The 22,122-nt window shown below is 43.7% G+C and overlaps 1 protein-coding gene across 1 annotated transcript in view; it reads left to right on the top strand.

The window, feature by feature from the left end:
* Window positions 1-22,122, top strand: part of CCDC91 (coiled-coil domain containing 91) — a 121,972-nt gene that overhangs the window by 40,089 nt on the left and 59,761 nt on the right. The window contains exon 7 of the mRNA XM_070947337.1: window positions 15,990-16,097. Coding sequence (XP_070803438.1) covers window positions 15,990-16,097 — 108 coding nt within the window. The remainder of the gene's footprint in view (window positions 1-15,989; window positions 16,098-22,122) is intronic.

The following is a 22,122-nucleotide window of genomic DNA, read 5'->3' as shown; positions in this document are numbered from 1 at the left end:
GAGGGAAGAAATAACATGGGTCTCTTCGGATTATCCTTTGGTTGATCTGCTCCTTTTTTCTATTCCTAGAAATAATTTAGAGGCGCAGTGTTGAAACAAGAAAGGAATAATGTTTGTTTGGGTTATTGGTTACTGGGTGTGTATTTAAAAAGCTTTTAAGAATGTTTTGTGGGTAGACCTCGAAAGTTCCACTGAACTTGGTGCCTTTTTAACCTTTTTTCACATTGAAAGAAATAGACCAAACTTAATTCTGCACGGAAAGAGGGTCTACATACAAGGGGGGTGGGGCTTTGATTGCACCATGGCAGCTTGCCATCTTGAATTTTGGGGGGCATCTTCCTTGCACTTGCTGGTGTTCTGTATGCATATTTTATTTTCCTTCCTAAAAGCAGGGTTATTGAGTTAATATTGATCAACCCACTTTCTCAGAACTAGGACTTTTTTTTTTTTAATCCTTGCCTTTTCTTCCTTGTAAACGAATATAACCTTTTAAAAATAAGATTTTGGTGTGTATGGGAATTTTCACAGCATTCTTATGTTTGCTGGGTGGGTGGAGAGATGGTTTATTTTACATGAAGGTGGTTGTCTACAGCACGTTGGATAACGAGACAAACTTGAACAAACTCGAGTTCCAGTAAATTAGGTGGATAGGCTTTACCATAATTACATATTTTGGGTTTTTTAAAAAAATCTCAAAATCTACACTTTTTCAAAAGGGTAGCTAACTCTGATAGATATGAAACAAGGTAATTATCTGTACTGTTTCACAGTGGTGGGATTCAAAATTTTTTACGACCAGTTCTGTGGGCGTGTCTTGGTGGGTGTGGTATAGCATGGCTTGGTGGGCGTGGCAGGGGAAGAATACTGTAAAATCTCCATTCCCTCCTCACTCCAGGGGAAGGTTACTGCAAAATCCCCATTTCCTCCCAATCAGCTGGGACTTGGGAGGCAGGGAATAGATGGGGCGGGGCCAATCAGAGGTGGTATTTACCGGTTCTCTGAACTACTCAAAATTTCCGCTACCGGTTCTCCAGAACTGGTCAAAACCTGCTGAATACCACTTCTGCTGTTTCATTTCCAATAGTAACCAGTCTCTAGAATCTCACAAGTAAATAAAAACATGAGGCTGATTTGCTCTAAATTATCCTGAAGTTTAAACATGGATTTTCTAGTCAATTATTTCATGAATGTATTAATCTTGTTTATACTCTACTCATTTCCAAAACACACACACACACACATACACACATTATAGTCTCCAACTACATACTACAGTCTTTAATTTCTGGTTTCCTCTTTCTAGTTAATTTTAATTCCTTTTAGTCTTCAGGGTTTAACATTAGAGAGGAGGTTGATTCCTTTCACCTTAATTTGCCAACCAGGTTAATTTCCAACGGTCTGCCAGTTTTTTTTTTTTAAAAAAAATGTTGTTCAAGAATTGATTGGGTTCAAATGGCTAATACGGGTTTTCATTTATCTTTGATCCTAGAAATAATATAAAAGGTGTAGGAGATGACCAGGCTGAGCCTGAGGGAGGGGTCAAACCATCATCAGTCATGAGTCCCTGCGCGCCCACAAGCTGGATCTAAGTCCAGCCCACTTTGAATGCCTTTCTTATCTCCCGCTCATTTCCCTTAACCGCCAGTTGGTCAGATTCTTGCAATAAACTTACTGGAACTGCCTGAATCTCCTGATTTCCCTGGTGCTTGGCAGTAGGTTTGATTGGCAGGTTTGTTCTGGAAGAGCTGTTTTAGACTCAGTGTTTTGACATCTCCTTTTATTTTAAGAATTTGAGACTATGATACTTCACTGAAAGCCTCTAACTTCAGAATTGGGAACGTCTGAGAAACCATCTAGTCTCCAAGAAATTTAAGAAGCCACACCCTCTTTCTTCAACCCTCAGACCCTTCTATTGCTTCCATACCCCCCAAAAAACAGTTTTGTTTTTAAATAGGTAAAAGGATCCCCTCACACATATGTGCTAGTCATTCCCAAATCTAGGGGGCAGTGCTCATCTCCGTTTCAAAGCCGAAGAGCCAGCGCTATCCGAAGACATCTCCGTGGACATGTGGCCAGCATGACTAAATGCTGAAGGCGCACGGAACGCTGTTATCTTCCACCAAAGGTGGTACCTATTTTTCTACTTGCATTTTTTACGTGCTTTCAAACGGCTAGGTTGGCAGAAGCTGGGACAAGTAACGGGAGCTCACCCCATTACGCGGCACGAGGGATTCGAACTGCTGAACTGCCGGCCTTTCGATTGGCAGGCTCAGTGTCTTAGCCACTGAACCACCATGTTCCTTTTTGTTTTTAAAAGCCCCTGCTTAAAAACAGTGTGAAAATAGTGTTTTTATGACTATAGGAAAAAAACAATGAGACTATTTACCTGGGACGAAATTAAAGGTAGTATTTCTTTCTCAGCAAGTATGAAACAATGTCTACATCAGCCTGAGATGGTTTTGGACATGAGGTACAACCAGAGTTTGAAAACAAAGATCCAGAAAAGCTGGTCTCACCTTAGAAAATGTCAGGCTGACCAAACAAGGAAGACTTTTATGGCAATCTTGGAACGTCCAAAACCGAAGGAGTGATTTAAGATTGAAGGGAATAACACGGACTGCAGTTGGAAGCATTCTTAAAATGTTTTAATAACATTCATTAAATCCAGCAACCGAGCCAAAGTCAGAGCTTTTATAACTCTTCCTCAAATTATACGTGCTTTTCTGCAGAAGTTACAGACAGATTGGGAGCCTTCCACTTCTACCATTCTAAGACAACTGCTCTCAAAGAGGAGTGGAAAATCCTTATGGTAGCGGGTCTCAAAAGTGTTGGATGTAAGGCAGGGGTGAAATCCAGCAGGTTCTGACAGGTTCTGGAGAACCAGTAGCGGAAATTTTGAGTAGTTCGGAGAACCGGCAAATACCACCTCTGGCTGGCCTCAGAGTGGAGTGGAAATGGGGATTTTGCAGTATCCTATCGCCAGGAGTGGGGAGGGAATGGAGATTTTGCAATATCCTTCCTCTGGAGTGGGGAGGGAATGGGGATTTTGCAGTATCCTTTCCCTAGAGTGAGGAGGGAATGGGGATTTTGCAGTATCCTTCCCCAGGAGTGGGGAGGGAATGGAGACTTTGAAGCATCCTTTCCCTGCCACGCCCACCAAGCCACACCACTCCCACCAAGCCACACCCACAGAACCGGTAGAAAAAAAATTGAATTTCACCACTGAAATGGTGAAATTCCACTGAAAAGTCACCTTTCTTGAGCCATGGGCTACATTTTGGAAAACCAGGAATATTTTGGCCTTCCAAGATGACGGTGTCCTGGTGACTTCAAATGGATGGGCCAATCTTTTTTTTGGGGGGGCGGGATGGGTTTAATGATGAAAGATGTGGTTAGCCTTAGATCCATAGGTGTCTAGACAAATGTGTCATGGCATCCTCATGTTAATGGAATGAGAACTGTGATGTCACTCCCTCTCCTGCTGATCTCCACGGCCACTTGGAGATTGGAGATTGGCAGAAAAAAATGGCATTCCTAAGAGTGACTATTTCTTCCCCCCCCCCATATTTTGGCAGTGTTGGCTCAGATGTTTGTCACGGTTTGAGGGTATCTATTGCACACTGCTTTGGACAGTCTAAGGCAAGGCTGTCAAACTTGATTTCATTGAAGGCCACATCAGGGTTGTGTTTGGCCTCGGGGGCCAGGGTGGGCGTGGCCAGCTTGACATCACTCGTGTCGGGGGCGCCTGTGGTGACCGAACACTCTGCCAGCAAAAACGGGCTCCTGATCTCCATTTTTGGCCACAACAGCTTCCTACAGCCCTCTGCCAGCCAAAACGGAGCTCGGGTGGGCTGCATGTGCCCCCCCGGGCCCCGTTTTCGGCCATGGTGGCCTCCTGCAGCCCTCTGCCAGCAAAAATGGAGCTTGGGTGGGCCGCATATGCCCCCCGGACCCCGTTTTCGGCCATGGTGGCCTCCTGCAGCCCTCTGCCAGCAAAAATGGAGCTCAAGTGGGCTGCATATGCCCCCCATGCCCCGTTTTCAGCATGGCGGCCTCCTGCAGCCCTCTGCCAGCAAAAATGGAGCTCAGGTGGGCCACATATGCCCCCCCATGCCCCGTTTTCAGCCATGGCGGCCTCCTGCAGCCCTCTGCCTGCAAAAATGGAGCTCAAGTGGGCCGCATGTGCCCCCCGGGCCCCGTTTTCGGCCATGGCAGCCTCCTGCAGCCCTCTGCCAGCAAAAATGGAGCTCCATTTTCGCTGGCAGAAGGGTGCATGAGTCCATCACAGCCAAAAATGGGGCCTGGGAGGGCTATGCGTGGCCTTCCCTTTGCTGGCAGAGATACCGCAGCCGGTCCTTTGCTGTTTCCGGGGCAGCCCCGTGGGCCAAATTTAAGCACCATGCGGGCCAGATTCGGCCTTGAGTTTGGCACCCCTGGTCATCTTCTCTGTGGTCCGTTTTTGGTGCTTTTCATCTGAACTTCAATCAAAGAAATGTAAAGAGGAATAAAGAGCAATAAAACAAAGATTTAACTATTATTCTTTGGATGCAGAATTTAAATTTGCCATCTAAGTTAAGAGTTACAGCTGTAATGGGTCCTAGGATATGGGTATATAGATAGAATTTAGGGCAATGATTTTTAAATATTGAGTTGTGTTATTTGGAAATTAAGATTTGTGGTGATAAAATAGAAAGGTAAATGTTTAGATTAAGATATTACAATTGTGAAAAAATTCTTTGTTTTTGTTTCTTACTTTAAAAGATGTTAAGCAATTGTACCTATTCATGACCGGATCAGTGCTCCATTCTTAAAATGATGTATTTTATGTTTATGTTTTAAAAAATAATAATAATTTTTTTTCAAAAAAAAAAAAAAAAGATTTACAGCTGCCAGACACTTTTTACAAATAGAATAGAATAGAATAGAATAGAATAGAATAGAATAGAATAGAATAGAATAGAATAGAATAGAATAGAATAGAATAGAATAGAATTTTTTATTGGCTAAGTGTGATTGGACACACAAGGAATTTGTCTTGGTGCATAAAGGATAAAGAAATAACTGGACCGATGGACAGTGCTAACTGTTCAGACTCTTACTGGATGTGAAGGTAGCTATAGTTTAGGAAGGGATATCAGTCATAGTCAAAGGCAACTGAAGTTTTATAGAATCCATTCCTTTCCCAATGCCAGTTTTGCACTCCTCTGGTTGATTTTTATGGCATTCTGTTTCCTGAACTGCAGAGGTCAATGGAGTTTCCTACAAGAGCTCCAGAGATTGGGAATTTTAAGGGCGGGGAAAAAAAAAAAAGAAACTCTGAAAAACAATAGTGTGTAATAAATTCCAGAAAATTTGAATCACAACCGTTGCAGTGTTGAGAGAAACAATTATTGTTTGAACCAAGTCTCCAGTGTTTGATGACAGTCCATGGAAATGAAATCCAGCACCAGTTTATAAAGTAAATGGAATTGGAGGAGAGTAAAAGAGCTGGACAGTGATGTTGTGTTTTGAAGCTATTCTTGTTACATAAGGATTAGAAAAGAGATGTGTGGCTGGGGAACAGTGGCTGGGGAATCCTGGAAGTTGAAGTCCACACATCTTAACGTTGCCAAGTTTGAAAAACATGGGATTGGAATAATGATAATTTTAAAAAGCATGGCTGTCTGAGCCTCTCAGCCTGGTCAGTATTCTTTCAAGAAGCTATCTTAAGTGATTGAACCTTCAATACAACCAGAAAAGCTTGCTAAAAGAGAGATGGAAGCTATGTTAGAAGTGGCCTGACAACCTCACATCTTCCATTTGGTCTATAAAGGTAAAGGTTCCCCTTGAACATATGTGCTAGTCGTTCCCGACTCTAGGGGGCGGTGCTCATCTCCGTTTCAAAGCCGAAGAGCCAGCGCTGTCCGAAGACGTCTCCATGGTCATGTGGCCGGCATGACTCAACGCCAAAGGTGCATGGAATGCTGTTACCTTCCTACCAAAGGTGGCCCCTATTTTTCTACTTGCATTTTTTACGTGCTTTCGAACTGCTAGGTTGGCAGAAGCTGGGACAAGTAACGGGAGCTCACCCCATCACGCGGCACTAGGGATTCAAACTGCTGAACTTACGATCGACAAGCTCAGCGTCTTAGCCACTGAGCCACTGTGTCCCTCAAAATGACACTATAGAGCACTGCACACCAGAACAACTAGACACAAGGACAGCTTTTTCCCCAAACACCATCACTCTGCCAAACAAATAATTCCCTCAACACTGTCAAACTAGTTATTAAGTCTATTAATCTTCTCATCGTTCCTATCATCCATCTCCTCCCACTTATGACTGTATGACTGTAACCTTATTGCTGGTATCCTTAAGATTTATATTGACTATTTCCCTATGATTATCATTAAGTGTTGTACCTTATGATCCTTGTCAAATGTATCTTTTCTTTTATGTACACTGAGATCATATGCACCAAGACAAATTCCTTGTGTGTCCAATCACACTTGGCCAATAAAGAATTCTATTCTATTCTTTCTTATTCTATTTGGTCTATAGCTAAAGGTTTTTTGGTCAACCTCCATCTGTGCATCGAAAGAAGGTTAAAGAATATGTTCCAACATTTGAGGGACTACCATAAAGAAGAGGGAATCAACCTATTCTCTAAAGCATCTGAAGCATCTGGATGGAAACAAATCAAGGAGAGATCCAACCTAGAACTACGAAGAAATGTCCTGACAGTGAGAACAATTCATCAGTGGAATAGTTTGGCTTCAGAAGTTCTGGGTGCTCCATCACTGGAGGTTTTTAAGAAGAGATTGGACAGCCATTTGTCCTGAATGATATAGGGTCTCCTCAAGCAGGGAGTTGGACTAGAAGACCTCCAAGGTCCCTTCCAACTCTGTTATTCTGTTCTGAATATGGGCAGGCATTTGAGGATAGTCTTTCAGATTTCATACCTTCGTTGAAATAGCAGCGCGAGGGCCGTCGGCTGAATCTATTTGTTGTGCTCTTGGCTTTTCAGCCAAAATTCTGGTTGCAGGATATGTTTCCAGAGCCTTCTTCAGAATGGCGGTGTTGCCTGAGGAACGCTGTGGAGCAGGGTTTTTACATGCTTGCCCGCACACATGCAGCTGAGTCTGGCTACACGCAAAGGCTTGCATTGATCTTCAGGGTATATTTGCGGTGAGACAAGGCAAGCAATCTGCTTGAATTGCCTCAGCAGATGAACGTAAAAATAAATGTTTTCTGTAGGTAACTATGAGACAGAAGAGAAAACAGAGAACCGTGGAAATAGGAGTAAGGGAGGAAAACAGGGCCGGAAGTGTTTAGATTCGGGGATTTTCATCCAGCAGAATTTGGAAGTTATTGGCTGATAAGGAACATCTCAGTCAGGTTTGGAAACGAACAAGGAAAAGTTTGGTCTTTCAGCTAGAGGCCGGGAGGGATCTTCCTAAGTGAGAAAGTTATGGTAAAAGGACGTGATGGATGAAGGGAAGATTGCATTTTCCCATTGGATTATGTAAAATAACAAAATGAGATAAATATTAAGCTACATTTCTCTGTGGTTGAATTTCATATGCCTCTTGGCCTCCATCGCTTGTTAATTTGGGGTTATATAAAGAACTTATGTCAAAGAAGTATTTTTTTTATTAATCATTTGAAATAACGTGTTCCATTAAAAAAAAAAACCTTGAGGATTGAAAATACATGTGTTTATGGATCCAAATATAGGGAGTACGGAGTGGCTCGCAGAGTAAACTTGCCTGGCCAAAATGTTCTCAATAGAAGACAACCGAGTGTATTCATTGTCCTGTACCTTACTAGGAAAATATTAAGTCATTTGCAGTACCAATAAAGGAGAATATCTGTAGCTCATGGTTAAAATGAGAGGTCCTTGGTGATCTCTAAACTTGGGTATTTTCTTGCAGACTTTTCATTACCCACCTGGGTAACATCATCAGTGCTAGCATCATGCATCATCACCAACACTGATGAAGTTACCTCGTTGGGCAATGAAACGTCTACAAGAATACAATGGAGCTCAGAGAGGACCAAGGACTCCTAAGTTATTGCTTCTGGCTATCTTATCTCCTGCAAGAAGCTCACAGTCTCTGTTGGCAAGGAACTGTTTTAGAGGGTATTTCTGTAGCAAGACTACCCTGAGGAAGCTAAGAGACAGCTTGAAGTCCACCCTTAAGATCTGACCTAGGGATGGTGGGTGAGCATGGATAGTTTCATTCTGAGAGCTGCACAGCTTGGGGACAAATGATTGGGGGACACACAGTGGCAATGGGAAGGCAGGGGGTACCCTAGAAGAGGCTGATGCCGATATGTACATTTAGATGTAGATGTGACAAGGACATTCACATTTACTCAGCATTTTAGTGTGTACACCAGTGGTGAAATCCTCCCCGGTTTGCCACCAGTTTGCTGCCCACACATGTGTGTTGCACACCAAATGCACACTGTGCACGCACGCATGCACTCTGTGCACCAAACGTGCTCTGCACATGCATGTGCAGTTCACGCCAAACGCGTGCTTCGTGCGGAAAAAGTAGGCTTGGGAAGGTAAGTAGAACAGCGGAGGGGGGGGGGAAGAGCTATGCTGCGCGAGTTAGATTTGCTAGAAAGCAGGATTTCCTGCTTTCTAGCGAATTTAAATCATGTGGCACAGCTGATCGGCGAGCTTTTTTTTTTTTACTACTGGTTCGCCCAAACCAGTAGCTTTTATCACTACCGGCTCGCACGAACCGGTAGCATTTCATCCCTGGTGTACATCAGTGGTGGTGTTGTGGCCCCACCCTCTGAGCCTATCTCATCGGAGGAAGAAGGCTCCAAACATGAGGGAGAGGAGTCAGCCAGGCCTCCCTCTCCGGCCCCTCCCCTCTGGCACTGTCTCAGGTGCCAGCCGAGGGAGAGGAGATTAGCCAGGAGCCAGGTGTCTCGGATGAGAGCGAGGAAGGAGAGCTGTCGTTCCTGGATGCACGCCAACGAAGGCGTGATAAACGGTTGCAGCAGTTAAGGAGGCGTGCTAGGGATTAGAACTGAGTCACTGGACCACACCCCAGAGACTATATAAGAGAGGGTGGTGGCTGGTAAAACTCCGTGACAAACAAAAACGAACTTTGGCTAGTCACTTGAACAATGTCTGAAGCTGCCGAAGGGATATTGTTTTGCTGGACTATTTGCAATGTGTATGTAATTTTATGTTATCTGTTGCAGTAAAAGCTCTTGGCAGATGGTGCTTATATTGTTGCCAAGTTTGAGATAACGACCTGTGTGCATGCCAAGTACTTTCTTAACCCTCGGCTGGCTGTGTTTGTGTGTGTGTGTAGACGGGGACAGATCAGGTGGCTTGCCCCCCGGTTCGGACCGGTTCGCAAGAACCGGTAGTAAAACTGGTGGGAGGCTCCGCCCATTGACCTGGACGTCATCAAGAAGTTTCTGCGCATGCGCAGAAATGCACGGTCCCGTTGCGAATCGGTAGTAAAGCTAAGTAAAACCCACCCATGGTTTACGACCTGGCTTATATACACCCATGTCTCTTCTCAGTTGGGTTTTAATTCATTTAATTCAGTAGAGTGCAGTGAGCTTAGAGCTTAGTGCAGTGTTCCTCTCTCAGGACTACAGGTAGCGATTGACTTTGGACCACAGTGGAGCTCAAAATTTCTGTTGTTGAGAGAGACAGTTGTTAAGTGAATTTTGCCTCAATGTAAGACCTTTCTTGCCACACCGTTGATATGTGAATCACTTCAGTTTTTAAGTTAGTAACATGGTTGTTAAGTGAATCCGGCTTTCCCATGGGCTTCGCTTGTAAGAATATGACCCCAGAATACTGCAAATGTTGGAACCATCAGTGTTGACAAGCGTCTGAATTTTGATCATGGGTCCATGGGGGATATCGCCGTGGTCGTAAGTGTTGAAAACGGCCATAAGTCCCTTTTTCCAGTAGCTTCAAATGATGACTAAATGAACTGCTGTAAGTCGAGGACGACCTGTACAAAGTCTCCAAAGAAACAGGGAAGGTTTTCCAAAGGCTTCCTGTTTATGGAGATTCTTAGCCATCCAAGTCATGGTTGTCCCAAAGGTGCTTTTCTCAAAAGGCAGCTGGACTTTGTTTTTCCTTGAAGACGTCTCGCTTCTCATCCCAGAAGCTTCTTCAGTTCTGACTGAATGGTGGAGAATGGAAGGATTCTCCACCATTCAGTCAACACTGAAGAAGCTTCTTGGATGAGAAGCAAAACATCTTCAAGGGAAAAACCAAGAAAGACCTTTTGAAAAAGCACCTTTGAGACCATCATGACCAGGATGGCTGAGAATCTCCGTAGACATTTGGCCTGTCCCGTTAATTTGAAGCCTTTGCAGAATAGCTTAACTGGATTTTGAGGAGTCGTCTTCTTCTCTTCTGAGATTAGAACTGGCAAGTTTTCATGTGGGCTTCTGACTGAAAATTAAAACAAAAAGCTAAATGGAACAAACATTATTCCGGCAGGCCTGGGGCCGTTGATCTCGCTGTTGCGATCTTGTGAGATCCGGCCATGAATTTATTTATTTATTTATTTTATTTATCGGACTTAAATGCCGCCCTTTCTCCACAAGGACTTGTTGTTGCAATAAGCAACAACAAGTCCAAATTAAAATTCAAACAATAAAAGAATCTAAAATTCCCATTAAAACCCCTTCAGTCCAGGCCAGCCTGGCGAAACAACCATGTTTTAAGGTCACGGCGGAAAGAGCGAAGATCGGGGACCACCCGGAGCTCCAAGGGGAGCTGATTCCAGAGGGTAGGTGCGCCTACAGAGAAGGCTCGCTCTCTAGGGGCCGTCAGCCGACATTGCTTGGCCGACGGAACCCCAAGTAGGCCCTCTCTGTGTGAGCGCACCGGGCGATGGGGAGCTGTTGCTGGCTGCAGGTGATCCGCCAGATACCCCAGGCCTAAGCCATGTAGGGCTTTATAGGTAATCACCAACACCTTGAATGGTGTGAATGGGTTTTAATGTTTTAATTTTTAAATGTTGTTATAATGGTTTTTTTTTGAATGCATTGTAAGCCGCCCTGAGTCTCCGGAGAAAGGCGGCATATAAATTGAACTAATAATAAAAATTGAACTAATAATTTGGTTCATTAGTTCCCAGCATGGAACTTATTGTAATTCATAGTTTTAAACCATGGCTTCATTCAGAGGTGGGTTTCACATTTTGCTGCTACCAGTTCGCCGCTTGCACGCTAGCTTCACCTGAGCGCGCACTTTCCGTGCATGCGCTTTGCTCATACAAGTCTTCCCCGCTTGCACCTGGCCTCAAAACTGTGCCTAAATAGGACGGACGGCATAGAGCTGGGGCGGGTGGACTGGCCCACCCGTGATCTCCGCAACCGATTCGCCTGAACCGGTACGAACCGGCTGAATACCACCTCTGGCTTCATGGTTGCAGATGGTGAGATGGAAGGACCACCAACCAGCTAATGAAGTATAAACTCGTAAACAGATCCTGTTAGCGATTGTGGGGGAAGCAGTCAGTTTTGGAAAACGTGGTTACATGCTTGCTTGTAGTCCTAAAGCATTAGTCTAATATGAGAATCTAAAAGAGATTTTTTTTTATATAATTAGATTTATTTGTTTTCCATGGTGTAAGGAAAGGTAGTGTTGACGTTGGCCCAAATCCATGGCTGTCGGCCTAGAAAGGTCCAGTCTGACCCAAGGAATCTGCCTGGTTCTGTTCCATGATCTGGCTTATAATATTCTTCCATCTGTGGCTACCATTCGGAATCCCACCGCAACAGAAAGACACAATAGTAATGAAATATTCTTCTTGCTCTGTTTTCACATTGGGATTGCCCATACATAGCAATGTTAGGAGACATGGCACGAAATTCCTAACTCTGAAGTTGGTGTTTATTGGAAAGAAATGTCTGGTCCTAATTTGTTAAAATTGCTGTTGTGTTTTGATTTGTAGGGTGTTTGTGTTATTTTAAGGTTTTTTTTGGCTTATCATATATCCTGTACATTTTTTTTTTTTAAAAAAATAGGCTTTCATTTCAAAATTGGCAAGAGCCTTGGAAACGTCTAATTTGAAAATGGGATTAGTGTATTTTTAATAAATAATAATGCATATAAAAAAAAAAAACCCGAAATGGAAGAATCGACTTGGTTGTGAAATGCCACAATAGTTTCCAACTTCCAGTTATTATTATTTTTTTAATGCTGTGTGCTTGTTTTGTAATGTTCTTGTAATTCGCCCTCATTTTTAGACTAACACCATCTTCCTTAAGAATGTTGACATTTGCCAATTGTTTTAATTTTGACTCCTTAAGTTACGTTTGGTAACTTTTTAGTTTATTCTATATTTATTTTATTTATTTATTTGATTTATTTGATTTATATACCGCCCTACTCCCGAAGGACTCAGGGCGGTGAACAGCCAATCAGTAAAAATACATAGATACAAAATTTAAAAACAAAGTAAAATCGAATTAAACAATTTGGCCCAGACAAATTAAAACACCCCGATCATTTAAAACCAATTAAAATTTGCATAATTAAAAAGAGAGAAAAGATATAACAGTGATGGCTAACCTTTTTGTCGTCGCGTGCCGAAAGTGTGCACACCCGTAAGGCAGTGCGCGTGCGACCTCCCCCCCCACATGTGCCCCCCCACCCCTCGCCCGTTTTTGGCTTCAAGGTTGGTGCAAGAGGCCTTCCAGGCCCAAAATGCCTCCTGCACCAACCTGGGAGCCAAAACAGGATGCAGGGTTGCCACGCGAAACCCCAAAATGCAATGTAAGCATCCCCCGTGCATGTGCCCCACCCCACACACAAGCACAGCAGAGACCCAAAGATCAGCTGGCTGGCGGGAGGCACGCGCACAGGCCGAGCTGAGCTGGGGTGACGGCTGGCATGCCCGCAGAGAGGGCTCTAAGTGCCACCTGTGGCATGCGTGCCATAGGTTTGCCATCAGGGCTATGTAATATAGAACGAAGTATTTGGAGGAAAGCATTTTTTTTGTGAAGCACTTCTTTGAACTGCATATCAGGGGTGAAATCTACTTACCTTCCTTACCGGTTCGGAAGTGCACACGCCATGGGCGCGCATCATGTATGCGCGCACACCAATGGTGGGTTCCTCCCAGTTCTGCCTGGTTCCACCAAGCTGTAGTGGTGACGATATGACATCACCGAACCGGTTCTGCCCCCCTGCCCCCTCTGCGTTATTCTTACCTTTTATTTGGCCCCACCCCCAATCTATTGCTGCCTCCTGATCCCAGCTGATCGGCTAGAAGGAAAAAAACTATTTAAACTCTTGCCGCGGGGCTTCAAAGGGCCACCCTATAGCTGATCAGTGTTAAAAGGCAGTGTGGTGGTAGACCGGTGCCTCCAAAAACAAATGAGTAGACCAGTGCCTGCAAAAATAAATGGGTAAACCGGTACAGCTCTGAAAGCAGTTAAAAGCCTGGTAGACCAGTACCTCTGCTAAATCCTAAAGAATTGTCACATGACCATCAAGCCACACCCACAAAATAAGCCACACCCACAGAACCAGTAGTAAAAAATTTTAGAACCCACCCCTGGCGCACACCTTCTGTGCATGTGCAAAACCTTCTGCGCGTGCACAGAAGATAAAAAGACATTACTTCCTGGTTAAAACCAGGAAGTAATAACACCCAGGCGGCAATCGCTACCGGATTGCCGAACCACGGGGAAAAATCGCTACCGGATCGGACGATCTGGTCCAATCCGGGAGCATTTCATCCCTGCTGCATATATAGTGATACTTGAAGACATGATGACTTAAGAGAAAAGAAAAAAACTGTTCCCAGCATTTTGCATATTTTAGGCTGTCGTTTAAACAGCAATGCATCCCATTAAAAATGACCAATAAGTTGCTTTTGAACGCTCTGCTCATGTGCCCGAGCGTACCAAAATTTTGGTAGCCTAATTGCAAGTTCAAACACTTTCGTTCTCCATTGTATTTGCCAAGGTGGCGAGGTGGCGCAGTGGTTAGAGCCGAGGTGGCGCAGTAGTTAGAGTGCAGTACTGCAGCTACTTCAGCTGACTGCTAGTTCAGCAGATCAGCGGATCAAATCTCACCGGCTCAAGGTTGACTCAACCTTCCATCCTTCCGAGGTGGGGAAAATGAGGACCCAGATTGTTGGGGGCAATATTCTATTTAGTATACTGTCTTTGGTGTAAGCCACCCAGAGTCCTCGGAGAGTGGGCGGCATAGAAATATGACTAATAAATAAATACATAAATAAAATAAAAATATTTAAACGTTAGCTTTTTTTGTGTGCATCGCGCTGTTATCTGTCAACAGCTTTTAGGAAAGAGCGAAAGGGAATCACCCAGATGGTTGGTAACAAGATTCAACGCTACTGCCATGGAAAGTGTATGAAAAAAAAATGGTAAAGCCATCACTCAGTCAAAGGAAATGGAAGAACGCAGCATGGATTTCATGTTTCATTCTCCGCTCTTCCCAGTGTAGGATAGACCCTGTGCCATGGACGGTTAAAAATGTTCTCATTTTTTGAGTGTTTTTTTTTTTTTTTAAAAAAAAACACGGGCTGATTGGTTGCTCTAATTTAGATTTTTTCAGTTCTGATTCCCGATCTCTTCGAGTTTTGGAGCGAGACTGGCGTTTTGGGGGCATTGCTTCTATATTTTCAAGCGAGTCATAATTTCCATCTGTTTTCACTTGACTTGTGGTTGTGGAGATCCTGCTTGGCCCCTGGGATCTAGCCGTCTCTGCTGAGAGGATGTGGAGTTTTGTCAGCCAGTGAAATATGTCTGACTCTCCTCCTGCAAACCGAGCCTCTCGATTTTCATCTTGGGTGGTCCCAGAAAAGCTAGATGAGAAGCTTTAACAGAAAACTCTTCACTTTCCCTATCTGTTACTCATCCCTTCAATAGAAAGAGCTTCACAAGGAGCCCCAGAAACAAACACTTCGGTTGCAGACTTCAATTAAGATTCATTAAAAGATCCCTCTTCAAAATGCCTTCTGTTTAATCTCTGGGTGCCCTTGAATAGGCAGTTGTATTCAGGGGTGGGCTTCAAAAATTTTTAGCAAGGGGATCTCTGCCCGGTTGCTGGGTGGGTGTGGCCATAGTGGGTGTGGCCTAGTCGGCCTCCTGCGCTTTGGAATGAGCTGCCCCCAGAAATTCGTAAAATCTCTGATCTCCGTGTATTTCGCTGTGCCCTCAAAACCTTGTTGTTCCGCCAGGCTGGGCTATCAAGGTAAAGATTTTAATTGGGTTTTTAAAAATTGGGATTTTAAATTTGGGGTTTTAAATTGAGCCTATAATTTAATAATTTTAATTATTTTTAAATTTTGTCTGTCTTTATGCTTTTAATCAGGCTGTACACCGCCCTGAGTCCTTCAGGAGAAGGGCGGTATAGAAATAAAATTAATAAATAATAAATAAATAATAATAAATAATAAATAAATAAATAAATAAATAAATAAATAAATAAATAAATAAATAATAAATAAATAAATAAATAAATAAATAAATAAATAAATAAATAAATAAATAAATAAATATAGCAGGGGGTGCATTTTTGCCCTCCCCGGGCTCCGGAGGCTTTCCTCAAGCCTCCTTCCTGGAGCCTGGGGAGGGTGAAAATGGCCTCCCCAGGCTCCAGAGGCCCTCTTGAGGCCAGAAACAGCCCCATTTCTGGCCTTCTAGAACTTCCAGTAGGCCCATTTTTTGCCCTCCCTGAGCCTCCGGGCGCGCCCTGCACTTACCCGCATCCAAAACAGGCCAAGTGGGGACTCCTGGGAGGGGAAGGGCGGGGTGGGCGGGGCCAGCCAGGAGTGGGATTTGCGGGTTCTCCGAACTGCACAGAATCTTAGGTAAAGGTTCTCCCGAACCCCTGCGAACCCCCAGCAGCCCACTTCTGGTTTTATTCATGCTTGCTTCTCTAGTTCTACAAAATTGTACAGAATGGGGGTGGGGGAGAGAAAATTCACAAACCTGGGCTGATTGTCTGCTCTTTGCTTTGTTCCAGGCCCTGCTGAAGGTGCTCGTGGAGGAACGGGAAAAGGCCTTGGAGAAACAGCATGTCTCTGCCATTGAGAAGCAGGCGCAGAAATGTGAAGAGTTACTCAATGCTCAGGTAACCATCTTCTTTTAACCACCCCATAATCCCTTGCGGGGTGGAGTCTGGGCAACTGAATGGAGCTGAGTGTTTACTGGCCGGATGCTCTTCCTGTTGCCAGTGCGGAGTTCAGTGCTCAGGTAATGCCCCCATTTATTTACAAAATATCTCTTTCCAAAGTCAGAACAAAAACTTTTTGTCTTCGGGGTTATCTGATCCTTCGCCAAGGTAGGACACCCTGCAGATCTATTGACCTTTTACCTCTTTAGCCGAAGGGTCCACCTGTATTTTTCTCCAGTGCAGTGAAACCATCATAAACAGGAGTCAGCTGCCACACGTCTGAATTTTGATCACATGACCAAGGGGATGCTGCAACTGTCTTTGTTTGACTTGTACACAGGTAGTCCTCGACTTACAACAGGTTATGAAGGCAGGCTAGGAAGCAATAGATGGGAACTAATCAGGGAGAGAAGCAACCTAGAACTTAGGAGAAATTTCCTGACAGTTAAGAATTAATAGGTGGAACGACTTGCCTCCAGATGTTGCTCCATCACTCGAGGTTTTTAAGAAGGGATTGGACAACTATTTGTTTGAAATAGGTTTATAGGGTTTCCTGCCTGAGCAGGGGGTTGGACTAGAAGACCTCCAGGCTCCCTTTCAACTCTGTTATTCTTGTCAGAATATTCATGACTGGAAAGACATGGTAACAAGGTCAGCCAATTGGGAGCTGAGACAGACTGGAGCCAGGGCGTGTCTTAGTCTGCAGCTTCTGATTCTGTGCAGAGAAAAAGAAGTGTGTTAAGTCTCTCTGCTGTACTCTTGTGTGTGAACATGTCTGCTGATCTGAGCTGAAGAATCCACTGTGGGTATTGTAAATATACTGTCGAGACCCCACGCTCGACAATCCGACACATATACTTTATGTGTTGTTATGAATATAAAGAAGTTAATGAATCCAGCTGATTCAGTTATCTGTGTGTGCTTCTGGATTTGTTTTTGCAACAGACTCTTAACAATTCTGTTATTATTTAGTGACTGTTCAAAGTTAGAACAGCACTGGAAAAAAGTGACTTATGACAATTTTTCACACTTGCTACCCTACCGTTGCAACATCCCCCTGGTCATGTGATAAAAATTCAGACGCTTGCTAACTGAGTCATAATTATAACGGTTGCAATGTCCCCTTTTGCGACCTTCTGATAAGCAAAGTCAATGGGGAAGCCATGTTCACTTAACAACCGTGTTAGTAACCTAACATTGTCAGTGGAAAGAAAGGTTGTAAAATGGGGAAAAATTCACTTAACAAATGTCTCACTTAGCAAGAAATTTTGGGATCGATGGTGGTCGTAAATCGAGGACTACTTGTACTGCCGAATCCTGTAGGGCTCAAGTATTAGCAAGATTGTACAGGAAAAATATCCGTGGTAACAATTCAAGAACATATTTGTAGTCCAGGTAAAAGGTGCATCCACAGGCTGAATGGCTTAGTAAATGAATGCAAACACCTTGAATTGCAACCAGAAGGAAACAGCAATGAGGACGGCTGCTGTAGAATATATGCACAATTTTGTCCCAAAGTCCCTGGTACTACTCTTCCTGTTTGAAGGGAAGGCTGCCTGAGGCACAGGTGTGACTAAGGCACAGGTGAACTAGTCTACCTCTTTTCCATCTTCTTGAAAGGCCTCGTGGGTAGTGGAAGTCAGTATCATTGTGTACATCCAAAAATGGCCATGACTTATGGAAGATTACAAGTTGGAATGAAGAGTAAATAAATGAAGAGGGTGGATGGGTGGATGGATGGATGGATGGATGGATGGATGGATGGATGGATGGATGGATGGATGGATAAGGGAAGGTGGGAGGAAAGGAAGGAAGGTTATATGTCTATGCAATGAAGAGAAAATGGGAGAATGTAACATTGAATGAAGACTAAATAAATGAAGAGGATGGATGGATGGATTGATGGATGGATGGATGGATATGGAGGAATGGATAGATAAGGGAAGGGAAGGTGGGAGGAGAGAGGGAAGAAAGGAAGGAAGGTTATATGTCTGCAATGAAGAGAAAATGGGAGAATGTAACATTGAATGAAGAGTAAATAAACGAAGAGGATGGATGGATTTGGATGAATGGATGGATAAGGGAAGGGAAGGTGGGAGGAGGGAGGGAAGAAAAGAAGGAAGGAAGGAAGGAAGGAAGGAAGGAAGGAAGGAAGGAAGGTTATATGTCTATGCAATGAAGAGAAAATGGGAGAATGTAACATTGAATGAAGAGTAAATAAATGAAGAGGATGGATGGATGGATTGATATGGATGAATGGATGGTTAAGGGAAGGGAAGGTGCGAGGAGAGAGGGAAGAAAGGAAGGAAGGTTATATGTCTGCAATGAAGAGAAAATGGGAGAATGTAACATTGAATGAAGAGTAAATAAATGAAGAGGATGGATGGATATGGATGAATGGATGGATAAGGGAAGGGAAGGTGGGAGGATGGAGGGAAGAAAAGGAAGGAAGGAAGGAAGGTTATATGTCTATGCAATGAAGAGAAAATGGGAGAATGTAACATTGAATGAAGAGTAAATAAACGAAGAGGATGGATGGATATGGATGAATGGATGGATAAGGGAAGGGAAGGTGGGAGGAGGGAGGGAAAAAAGAAGGAAGGAAGGAAGGAAGGAAGGAAGGAAGGAAGGAAGGAAGGAAGGAAGGAAGGAAGGTTATATGTCTATGCAATGAAGAGAAAATGGGAGAATGTAACATTGAATGAAGAGTAAATAAATGAAGAGGATGGATTGATGGATGGATATGGATGAATGGATGGATAAGGGAAGGGAAGGTGGGAGGAGAGAGGGAAGAAAGGAAGGAAGGAAGGTTATATGTCTGCAATGAAGAGAAAATGGGAGAATGTAACATTGAATGAAGAGCAAATAAACAAAGGATGGATGGATATGGGTGAATGGATGGATAAGGGAAGGGAAAGTGGGAGGAGGGAGGGAAAAAAGGAAGGAAGGAAGGAAGGAAGGTTGTATGTCTATGCAATGAAGATAAAAGGGGAGAAAGTAACATTGAATTAAGAGTAAATAAATGAAGAGATGGAGGGATGGGGAAGCAAAGGGAAGGGGAAGGAAGGAAGGAAGCTTGGTTATATGTCTATGCAATGAAGAGAATAAGGGGCGAATGTAACATTGAATGAAGGCAGTCTGAACTTCTAGAGTAGGGTTGATGAATGCATGCAGGGACATGCAAGGGGAAGATTAATTACATAAATTCAAAGGGCTAAATGTAAATGAGAAAGTATGAACCGAGGTCTTCTGTGAAGTAGAAATTCAGAGATCGGTGGTAGCCGCAGTTACAAGTCCTGTGAATGGTAATAATGGCAGGACCACAAAATGTCTTTTGGGGAAAATGTGTGTAATATTCTGAACGACTACACTCCAGGTTGGAAAACATCAGTGGAATGGACGGGTGGGAATCAGACAAGAGACAAATTAATGTGGCTATTTGGAGACTCAGAAATGAATGGGAAGAAGGATTGTTTAGTGACTATTTCTTCAGCGAAAGTATTCTTGTTTCAAAGATATGGTTTAGACCAGGGGTGAAATCTACTTACCTTCCTTACCGGTTCGGAAGCGCATGTTAAACCAGGAAGTAATGACACTTGGGCGGTGATTGCTACCGGATCGCCGAACCACAGGGAAAAATCGCTACCGGATCAGGCGATCCGATTCAGGAGTATTTCACTCCTGGTTTAGACGTAAATTGGTTGGAGGTACACCTTGTCAGACACAAAGAAATCAGGAAACAAGGCTGTTGAAATGACTATAAGTTTACTCCATGCTTGTTCTGACCTAGGCTTCCTGAGAAAGCATAAATCACAATTTTAGTCCCAAAAAACCTCTTATTGAGGCGGCTGTGAATTATGGTCATTCACAGCCCGTAATGTTTCACAAACAGTCTGTGAAGATTCCGACAGATGTCTGCTCGAGTTGATACAGTCTTTCAGGGTAATGTTGATAAGCACCCACCTTTATCTCCCTTGAAACGCTGCCAGAGACCTAATTGCCAATTAGTTTTGCAAGGCCAAACGGAGCACAGAGTCAAACGGACTTCTCAGAGCTTGAATTGCTTCCTGCAAAGGCTCACATCCGTTTGCTCCTTTTTTATGTCTTATGGGAGGGGTCAATCAACTCCAAGCCTTACGCCCGAGTCACCCTTTTTTCCCCTAATTGTTCTTGGCTTCTGGCAGCTCTGCGCATGCACACACTGGGAACAGGCTCACACTGTTCTTCTGCCTCGCTGATGTCAGATTCCGGAGGCTTCGGAGGCAGCACATAACTACCAGATGGCCCTGGTCCCATCTCTGCCTCCGACGCAGAGCCCTCATCTGAGCCTTCCCCAGACTCCAGGACTGGCCCATGTTCCTCCCCAATCTCCTCACTGTCCGACTCTGCTGCCAGCTCCGCAGGCTGCCTGCGGACCACAACAATGCTAACTCTCTACAAAAATCTGCTCTACTAACAGTCAAGGCAAATTGGCGGTAGACAAGGGTCAACGCAATTCAAGATGGGCTGGACTTAGATCTCTTGTGGATGCGAAGGGACTCAAGACTGATGACAGATTTGATCGCTCCTTCAGGCTCAACTTGGTCATCTCTTACACACGGCATGTGAATAGCTGTAAACCCAAAGGATTGTGCCAAATCGATTGAGAAAATTAGGGAAGGATGTAAAGATTAATGAGAGGTTCTGAATGTGGGACGTAACCAGTGGTGGAATTCAAATTTTTTTACTACCGGTTCTGTGGGCGTGACTTGGTGGGTGTGGCTTGGTGGGCGTGGCAGGGGAAGGATACTACAAAATCTCCATTCCTATCCCACTCCAGGGGAAGGATACTGCAAAATCTCCATTCCCACCCCATTCTGGGGCCAGCCAGAGGTGGTATTTGCCGGTTCTCTGAACTACTCAAGATTTCTGCTACCGGTTCTCCAGAACCTGTCAGAACCTGCTGGATGTAACCATGTTTTAGCAGCACCAAGAGCAGATCTTTCGAGAAAAGAAGGCATGGAAAGAAAGGAAAGATGCCAAACAAACTAGAATGAAAACAAAACAACCTTAAGAAGTGTGTGTGTCCTGTTTGAAAGGATATGAAAAGACAAGTTAGTTTTGGATAGAAGTCACGGAATTGCAGGGATCGGAGCGAAGAAAATTATATTACTGCGCCAGGGAGTTATGTTGAATTATGCAAATGCTAATGGAAAATACGTGGGATGAAGGGGAAGAGGCTGTGGATGAAAAAAAAAATTAGACTTAAGAAAACGATGGCTGCAAATCATGAGGATGAGAGGAAGGTATCTTACAATGTTTGAACAGGAAAAATAAGATATTTCCTAGGAAGATTGGCAAAGGGGTCACGAGCAAAAAAATATTGAACGAGGCAAAGAAAATGCAAAGTCTTTTTTTAATGGGATTTTTTTAAAAAAAAACAAAAACAAAACTGGAGGTAGATGAAAAGACCTAAACAAGGATCTTTCGGCAGAGTTATTAGAATTAAAAATGAAAGTAATGACTGAAATGAGTGAATAATGAAAAAGGAGCGCTTTGGAGATTGATGAATAGCAAGGATGTGCTGAACATAGAAGTGACAGGTATACTTGTAAATGTTTGTGTCAAGGAAGAATGGATGAAAATACCTATAAGGGTTGTGAGAATATAGAAAAAAGATAATAAAACTCTGCAAGAGTGCAGACTATTTTGTGAAATGCTCGACAATTGGAAACATACTACAGGTACGCTGTTTCCCCTAAAATAAGACATCCCCTGATAATAATCCCAATCGGGCTTTTGAGCGCATGCACTAAAATAAGCCCTCCCCAAAAATATTTAAACGCATGCACAGCCGGTCCCTGCCATTTCCTCTGGTTTCCTCCATGCACCCCAAAATAATAAGACCTCCCCCCCAAAAAAGGCCAAGTGCTTATTTCAGGGTTCAAAAAAATTTAAGACAGGGTCTTATTTTCAGGGAAACACAGTAGTCCTTGACTTACAA

This window comes from Pituophis catenifer, unplaced genomic scaffold (genome assembly GCF_029215685.1).
Source record: "Pituophis catenifer annectens isolate HBS135680 unplaced genomic scaffold, rPitCat1.0.hap2 SCAF_7, whole genome shotgun sequence".
Lineage (NCBI taxonomy): Eukaryota > Metazoa > Chordata > Lepidosauria > Squamata > Colubridae > Pituophis > Pituophis catenifer.
Note: the sequence above shows the minus strand (reverse complement) of the source record. Positions and strands in the feature narration are given on the sequence as shown.